Source organism: Monodon monoceros, unplaced genomic scaffold (genome assembly GCF_005190385.1).
Source record: "Monodon monoceros isolate NGI ecotype Baffin Bay Population unplaced genomic scaffold, NGI_Narwhal_1 Super_Scaffold_4, whole genome shotgun sequence".
NCBI lineage: Eukaryota > Metazoa > Chordata > Mammalia > Artiodactyla > Monodontidae > Monodon > Monodon monoceros.
The window spans coordinates 54,545,825-54,555,086 of NW_021703781.1; the positions used below are offsets into that span (position 1 = coordinate 54,545,825).

Below are 9,262 nucleotides of genomic sequence, written 5' to 3' on the forward strand. Positions count from 1 at the left end.
CGCCCCTGCTTAAACGGCCAGCTTTGTCATCTTTTACTACTTTGTTCTTCAAACTCTCTGCTCCAGGCACACTGATGCATTCTCACTAGACCATGCCCTCTGTCACTTCTGGGACTTGGCACATGCTGTTCTTTCTCCCCAGAAACTTCCCTTGTCTTTACCTCTCTTTCAGGGAGCTAAATTCTTCTCATTTTTCAGATTTTAGTTTAGAAATTATTTCCTCTGCATGTCCTCATATAGTCCACAAATCTGGATACAACTGAAGTAACAGCATCACAGAACTCTGAACTGGTCAGACTGACTATGGAGTATTTTGTCCATTACTGGGCATCATATAGATCAGGCCTAGAGACAGGCAACCAGGATGGTGAGCATTATGGAATATTTTTTACTATATGCTAGGCACAGAGGTAATGACTTCATGGATACTGCCTCATGTACCTTATGTAATAATCTTATTGGATTGGGTAGGTACAGATGAGAAAACTGAAACTCAGAGAAGTTAAGCAACTTACTCAAGGTCCCTCACCTGGTAAATGGTAGAACCTGGTGTTTGAACCCAAGTCTGTGTAAATTCAGAGCCCATGCCTTCAATCTCTGCATAATACCACTTCTGGAAACCATATTATAATGACTGGTTTAGTGAGAAACTAGAAGGTAACTAATCCAGAGAACATATTACCAAGTAGAAACATGATAGCCACATTCAGTCACAGTGGAAGGGTTGTCACTTCGGAGAGTAACAGGGAAGTAGACGGCTCAATAGAAGGAAGTTCTCAACAGGAGAAGATGAGCCCCTGAAAGGCTCAAGGATCAGTCATCTCTGTATATCTCAGTCCAATGTCTGGCATAGAAAGGGGAGCTCTGTGGATGAAAGGAAATAGGGCTTCCCAACAGTAGAAGAGCTGCCCCATGAAAGAGTGAAACTCCCATGGATGTTCCCCACGATGGGGCTGCTTGGTCACCTGACAGAGAACCACAGGAGGGATCTTGGAGAAAGGATTTCTGCATCCTTGAACTAGATGACCTCTAAAGCTCCTGGCCGCTTAAGGATTCTGTAATTATTGGACTGAGTCCACGACTCAGACTTTGGCAAGTTACAGACCATCTAGTATTTGTCGGTGCATTGAGATCTCAAAAAGTAGAGAACACAAGTGGATAGAACTTAAGCTTCCCACCCTGAAGCCAGAATGGTACACTCTGGGGAGCTAGAAACCTCCCAATCTTGCTCCAAAGGCTAACCTGGAAATGGAGATATTTGAGTCATTTATAGAGAAAGGCTCTGCCTGCAGGTTACAGCTGTTGTCACAGGATCTGAAAAAGGAGAGAAACACTCCTTCCTAGCAGATGGTTGAGACAAAAAGTCAGTATGTCAACAAACGAATTTCTGAGAGTCATTGCTGAAAGGAATCAAATGGGCCCCCAAAAATGTACACTGGGTTGACTGTTGTTCCCCATATGCTCTGCCTCCTTTCACTCCATGCTGATGGCCTGTGGTAAACATGCAGAACTGTCCCGTCTATCCCCACAGAGTGAGTCCCAACAGAGTACAACCAAAACAAGTGTTCAGCTTTCCTAGAGGGCTCATACACATGTGGATAGCTCACAAAGATGATGAAATTTTTAACCAAAACTTATATAATCAGACCTTCAGAGTCTACTTGCAAACGATTCATGCATCCTAAAAAGAACAGAGGCTTCTGTGGGGTATAAAGCCACCTAGTAATGGAGGCACCTTAGTTGCAAGGTCCAAGCTGCAGCTTCAATCAACACACGCATACACACACAACTCTATGAAACTAGCCAAAATTCACTTGTGCAAAAATTTAAAGAAGCAATTAATAGAAAAGCAAAGCATGTTTATCTGTAGGTCTTATAGCATCTGTTTGGTCCACCTTTATTATTATCTCTAATTCTTTGACTCTATTCTTCCATGGTTCACCGATCTATCTATTCACTTGCTTCTCTCAACTTAGAGACCAAACCTTCCCAGCTTATATCTATAGATCTTCAGATAAGCTTCCCTCAAAGCCTGTGGCATGGTGCTCTTTCACATGGGAGAACCTTAGCTGCACTGACTACCACACCATTTGCATCTTTAATCCTTTTATTAGGGATCTGAGCTCTAAGGCCTGCTGAATCTTTTTCCTCCTGCCTCCAAAGAAATGTGGATCAGACCTAGTATAATAACTCTGTGAAACCCACCAAACTATTTTTTCTGAACAGAAAAGAGTGTCTTGGGACTTCCCTGGCGGCACAGTGGATAAGAGTCCGCACTTCCAATGCAGGGGGTCCGGGTTCGATCCCTGGTCAGGGAACTAGGTCCCACACGCATGCCATGGCTAAGAGTTCACATGCCACAACTGAGGAGCCCGGGAGCTGCAACTAAGGAGCCTGCCTGCCACAACTAAAACCTGGTGCAACCAAATAAATGAATAAATAAATAAATAAAAAGGAGTGTCTTCCACTCTTTACAGAAGGGTAAAAACTTCCACCTGCTAATAGAAAACAGTGGCTGTTAAGTAGATATCAGGAACTTGAACTTAAAAAGTGGATTCCCCTTATAACACTTGAAGAAGTAACCTGTATTAAAAGCTTTCCAATAGTCTGCCTTTTTCTCCTGAACTCAGTGACAACTTCTTTTTAATTAAAAAATCTTAAGCTGAAAAGGTATAAAATAGACCAGGGCACAGCCTGCTCGTACAGATGGAGGCTGTCACCACAGATGTTGCCCACAGAGGTGTGTGCCCAGTTGTTGTACACATAGATGTTCTCACACACAGATGTGCACAGAGACAGATGTTACTCACAGAAACAAATGTCCACCAGGAACGCGATGTGCACCAAAAGCTCCCGCAGGGTGGTCTTGACATAAAGTTCCTGGTTCTCAGCTGTGTTCTCAGTCAAGGCTGTTCCCCAAAGTCCTAAGGGAGGGACATTGGAAGGATGCCCAGGATTCCCAACAGCAGGGCTCCTTCCAGTTACCCTGCCTATCAGTCCCTGGACTTTATTCTCATTTCCACCCCAGCCCTTTTACTTGTCACCTTATCCCAGGTGGGGCAGTCTAAGGTATCATCACATCCGTGTCTTCCCTCAAACTAGCTCCCTCATACCCTTCTGGGTCCCCAAGAGATGACTGTGCCAGGCTCTCCCTCTGGGAGACCACTAAACTAGCCTCTGTACTCTGGGGCATTCAGCTCTAACGCAGACCATTCACAAACCCCAAAGACACACTGAGATTCCACCTCTTCTTCAGACTGTATTCCCTTCCAACAGCTTCTGTGGACCCCTTCTCCTGACTCCAGTATCTCAGGAGAATCCTCCCCCACCAGGTACCTCTGATGCCACGACAGATCTGAAGGCAGCAACTGGACACCAGGGTCTTGTGTGCCTTCTCCTGGGGTCCATCTTCAGGCTTCTTGGGTTGGGATGGAGGAGGCACCGCACTGGAGACAGTACAGATCCTTGGTGTCCCACGCGGGGAGGGGGCGCCAATGTAGGCGGGGTTGTCCCAGGCTCCGCTCCCCAGCTTTTGTAGCTCCTGCCCCTTGGGACACTGCACAGCATTCATGGGGAATGAGGCAGGAGACCTGGCACCTCAGGTACCCACTCTCACCTGGGAGGAAGAGAGAACAAAGGCACAGCCCAGCCTAGCCAGCAGAGGGCAAAGGAAAGGGAGTGTGAGAGCAGCTGGTCTCACACAGCCTCTGTCTCCTGCCTTTTGTAGGAGGAAAGCAGGTGCCTGTTCAGGGGAATAGGAGGGTGTGGAGACTGGGGCTGGAAGGAAGGAGGGGTGAGAGAGGTGAATGTTGTGGGGAGAGGAGGGCTGCTTGCAGATGGGGCCTGGGAGGGATGGTCCTGAGTCAGACAAAAGAGGTGATGAAAGAGCAATGGGTGGGGCTGGGAGGAGAGGGAGGCTGGCCGACTCCACAGCAGGTCTGAGTTCATGTCCACTAAAAGCTCCTGAAAGGGCCGCCATGGATCGGGGTGGGGACCAAGGGCAGGCACAGGAGACTGAAAAGTGTTGCCTCCCTCCCAGGCTCAGCCAACAGTGTCTGAGGCTCTTTTACTGTCTCACCTGGAGCTGCCCCCTCTCCTACCTCATTCCACCCCCACAGCTGGGGGAGAAGGATAGTGGCAGGAGGACCCCCTGCTTCAGATACTTAAGGGACAGGCTTTCTGGCCACTGATGAGGAGGGGAAAAGCCTGCAGAGTTCCAGCTTATCTGTATCCTTTTTTCCGAGGTCTGCCCTCTTGTAGCTTATGGGTGAGCTATACTGCTAGAAAGGTCTTCTTTGAAGGGGTAGGGCTCAGCCTAGGAAAAAGGCTAAGCACTGACTGGGAAGATGGATCAGAGAGCAAAGGGCAAGGACTGTGTGACCTGAGACTCCTTAAGGGGAAGGTATATCTGGACCCAGCTCAGCTGACAATCTTATCTTGTGGCTCTGCTTAGTACTGGACCTAGAACTGAACGCAGGAGCACAAAATGCTCATAGAAGAGGTATCCAGGCTGATCTGCTTTTTATCCAGTCTCGGTTTCTGAATCAAAACCCTGGCAAGGACCCTTGAGCACATCCTTGCCTGTGCCCGGATCCAGCCTCTGATCACATGCCCTGGCTCGTTCGTCTACAGGCTCAGTATGGGACTGGTCCCACAAGGGCAGGTGCTTACCTCCTCCCTGATGGCTGGAGTGGGAGCTGCCCTCTCTCCAGCTCCTGGCTCCCCATCTGGGCTACTCTACTGATGCGGTGGCCTGAAGCCCACCTTTGTGCTCAGTAAAACATCAGCCTGGTGGAAGTCACCGGTCTTCAGTGTCCCCATAAAGAGATCCTGATCCCAGACAACCCAGGGCTGGGCTCAGCTCCTTGATAAATAAATGTACCTCAGCATCTGAGATGGCACCTGTCCTACCCCTGGGTCTGCTGCATGGAGCTCCTGCCCCAGGCCCAGATATTATGAAGGGAATTAACTGTCTGGGCTGGAGCTAAGGCCACTCTGTGAGCTTTCCTAGATGGAGGAGTTCCCATCTTTCCGTGTTTTGGTTAGTGGGACCTACATTCCAAGGTGTCTGTTTTCTTTGGGAAGACAAAGGGTCCGGAGCTGGGCCTGCACCGCTCGTTTTGTCTGAAACCATCTGATAGTGAAGGAAAAGGAGCTGCTACCTCTCACCCACATGCTTTTCAAACAATTGGAAAAGGACCCCCGGCTTGCAAAACTGAACTCTGGGACAGAGTTGATGAACAGGAAGCTAGCAGTAGCGTCCAGAGAAGTGGGGAAAGGCACTGGAGATGGTTTCTGATTCCTTTGGGGTAATTTTGTATCCTAAGGGAGGCTTGTGAATAGCAGGGGTTTGGATGGACCCAAGGAGGTTCGTCACGTGACAGGTCCCAGACCCCTGATGATGCTGAAAGCTCAGCTTCTCTGTACGCTGGTGCCGGATCAAACCTTAGAGACAGAGTTTGGGGTGAAGTAGAAAAGGACAGCTTTATTGCTTTGCCAGGCAAAGGGGGACACAGTGTGCTCCTGCCCTTGAAAACTATGGGTCCCTCTTGGAGAGGATAGTGAGAAGTTTTACAGTAATGGTTCAAAGAGGCCGTGATCAGCTTGTGGACATTCTTCTGATGGGCCGGTGGTGAGGTAAGTAGGAGTCAGCATCATCAACCTTCAGGTTCCAACTGGTCTGAGGTCTACCTGCCTGTGGGCCGTACACCGTCATTAATCATTAATTTCTCCCACCTGGAGGGGGCTTCAGTACCTGCAAAACAGCTCAAAGATATTGTTGTGTGTATCCTTGATGGGGAACCAGGACCTTGCCCCAAGGCTGCACTTCTGTTTCTCTTGACTGTTTGTTTCTCCCTGGCCTCTCATCCCCTCCCTTCCCTAATTAGTAACTGCTTGAATCTGCCCATTGGAACTCGGGGAAGGTCAAGGAGGCTGAATGAAGACTATATCCCATAATCAAAGAAATGGGGGACACAGAAAGGCTTTGTACCCAGGAGCCCCACAGGGCACTGCTCGGTATCACTGGGAGCTTAAGGCCAGCAGTGTGTGACCTGTCACGATCACCTACCTGGCCAACATTGCTCTTCCCTGCTCCATCTTGAGCACTCGCCAAGTAAGGATCAACCTATAATGCCCCCATGGGGCACAGGTTATGCAACAGAGCTTGAGAAATATTCTCAAAAGATGTTCTGTGTTCCTAAGAGGCTTAGTCTTACTCAAGAAGTTGTAAATGTGGTAATAAAGTGGGATCTCCTAATGATTTAATGGCCAGCAGTTCTCCATGCCCTCCAGCTTCTATTGGCACTTGACTTCACTCTGTTAAAAAGGGCAGCTCATTTCAGGGGAGTCCTGTAGCAAAACCCAAGACACTTGAACTTGAAACCAGAACTCCTGGGTTTAACTCTTTGTTCAGCAACACACTGACCAGATGGTTCTGGACAAGTCCCTTTTGAGACTTTCTTTACCTATCTGCAAATTGTTGATAATAAGGCCAGCCCTGTTGACCTTAAGGACTATTTTAAAACTAAAATAGAATATAGAAGTCTTTATAAACTCTGTACGCTATAAAGCACACAACAAATTTAATGGTCATACCATTGCATCCGTCCTGGTGCGTTCCACTCACACACAGCAGTTCATGGTTAAGGTAGATGCCTTCAGCCAGGACTCTGTGGTCATTGCCCCTGAAGGACAAGGGTCCCAGAACTCTCTGTGCCTACACCCATTTCATTTCAGATGACACCAACAGAACAGAATGGTAGCATTTCAGGTGGAGGGTATTATACAAGTAGCCTTTGAATGAAAGCACCTCTTAGAAGAGTTTTATAACCACATGACAAGCCTTGTGAGTCATCTAAACCAAAAGTACCTCTTCGTTATGAAGGCTCTTAACCACTTGGTGAATTGGTCCCATTGCTTCAGTGGGATAAATTTTTTGGTCACATGCTCTCCTCATGCAGACATCAGGAAGAGAGTTATCCTCTTCCCACCACCAGTGTACTCCCTTTTCACAACATCCCCATCCCAGCCAGCTTCTCCAGTGCTACCCGGATCTGCTAGGCCTTGACAAAGAGTCCAGAGACATCAAAGTCTATACGATGGAAACTTGTGGTCCATCTCCTTATAAGTTTTCCATAGAACTTCCTCTGGGATAGGACACTTTCCATACTTTAGAGAAAGGAACTCTGGGGAGATTCACAGTCCAGGTTCTATAGGGAGAAGCAAGCTGCAAACCACCTTCTGTATTTTACATAGTGACCCAACCTTTTTCACCCCAATAGACATAAACAGTAGGAAACACTTTATAAGTAACAATGGCTCACTATGGCAATGATTCTCAGTGGAAGACACTAGAAATCACTTATCTATAAGAAAGAACCCTGGGTATAAGAGCTTAACCTTCACCACCAGAGTCATCTGCATAGTAAAAATACCGAAATTCGGGGCTTCCCTGGTGGCGCAGTGGTTAAGAATCCACCTGCCAATGCAGGAGACATGGGTTTGAGCCCTGGCCCTGGAAGATCCCACATGCCGCGGAGCAACTAAGCCCCTGTGCCACAGCTACTGAGTCTGCGCTCTAGAGCCCACGAGCCACAGCTACTGAAGCCCGCGTGCCTAGAGCCCATGATCCACAACAAGAGAAGCCACTGCAATGAGAAACCCACGCACCACAACAGAGTAGCCCCCGCTCACCGCAACTAGAGAAAGCTCGTAAGCAGCAACAAAGACCCAACACAGCCAAAAACAAACAAATAAATAAATAAATTTATTTAAAAAAATACTGAAATTCGAGTAGCACAAGACTTCAACAACAAACATCGTGGACCAAGCAAACAACCTGAGTAGGCTAAGCAGAAGGGACTCCTCCCCTGCCTGTTTTCATGTAACAAACACCACAGCACTGCACCAGGGGCCACCACAAGTCCCAGCTTCTCCATACACCACAATGAACAAGCCAGATCTGTTGGAAGGTCCAGGTATATGAAGTCCTGTTGCAGCTGTCCCAGCCCAGGACAGCAAGAAAAGAGCCTTTGTTCTATTTCACCAGGGACCTCACAGAGAGGCTGGAGGTGACCCATCTCCTCATCAAAAGGACCCACTTCAACCTTTTTCTCCCTTCCTTCCACCTCCCTGATTTCAAAGTCCTTCTGGAATACACTTTGCGTCTTCCATCTCTCCAAAAAGAACCCTTTGAATGAGACCCTCAGCTTTCCTCCCATTTCTAGAGGACCCTCCTGGACATCAATGTCCATCTGTCCATACCTTCTACAGAAGATTGGACAGATGGAGGGAAGCAATCAAACCCAGGTGGTAGGAGACAGATGATATCATCAACAAAAATAGGAAAGTTAGTCGTCAGTTGACTAATCCCTGGGAAATGGGTCTGAGGCCATGATCCTGTCCTCTTGCTGAGTGTAGTCCCGTCATCCGGAGAGCTCACGTGTCCTGACATAATCCATCAGCATTACCCCTTCTAGGCAGAGCTCCCCCTGTGGCAGGCAGTGTTCTGTAGCTGGTGTGAAGTGTTAGGCCACCTGCTGGAGTGGGGAAGGAAAGAGCTCCATGTGAGCTGGAGATACCAGCCTAGAAAGAAAGGCGAGGAGATACACCAGGAGAAAGAAAGGCATGAGAGGGAAAAGGGGTGGAGGATAGAGAGGCTCAGGGAAGAGGACATGAGAGAACGCAATTCGTCTTCCCCTCGGAGCCACTCACCAAATTTCACAATAAGGCACTGTTGACTGAAAGTCCCAAGCCTGTGAGGAGGGGAGACTGGAGCACCAGGGCAGATTCCCCAGGGCTCGCTCTTCCAGCATCACCTCAGGGTTTCAGGGCAAGCACCCAAGATACCTCCTTGTCCCCGCCTCTGAGAGCCCCATTACGGAAGACACATATTCTTCCATCCTGAGTCCTCATTCCAATGGTAATTCATTCTGTTGATGTTTACTGAGTGCCGATTATAGGTAGGGATTATGCTACACTTTGGGGATGAAGCAGTAAATGAGACCATCAGGGCCCCTGTCTCATGAAACTTACATTCTGATGAAGAAGATAAACATTAAACAAATACACAAATAACTGATGATTTATAATCATAAAAAGTGCTGCAAGGGAGAAGCAAAAGTGCTGTGTGGCTATACGGCAGGAGACCCAACTTTCTGAGGCCAGTGAGGAATAGAATGATGATTTCTATCTCTCTTCCCCCATCTTGTCCCTGCAGCAAAGTATGCACAAAGAAACAGACTGAGTTAAAAGACCAAAC

General features: G+C 48.0%; 1 protein-coding gene across 1 annotated transcript in view; it reads right to left on the reverse strand.

Moving 5' to 3' along the window:
* Positions 1-3,571, reverse strand: part of PKD2L1 (polycystin 2 like 1, transient receptor potential cation channel) — a 33,863-nt gene extending 30,292 nt beyond the window's left edge. The window contains 2 exon segments of the mRNA XM_029244813.1: positions 2,811-2,924; positions 3,337-3,571. Coding sequence (XP_029100646.1) covers positions 2,811-2,924; positions 3,337-3,571 — 349 coding nt within the window.
* Between the last annotated feature and the right edge of the window lie 5,691 nt (positions 3,572-9,262).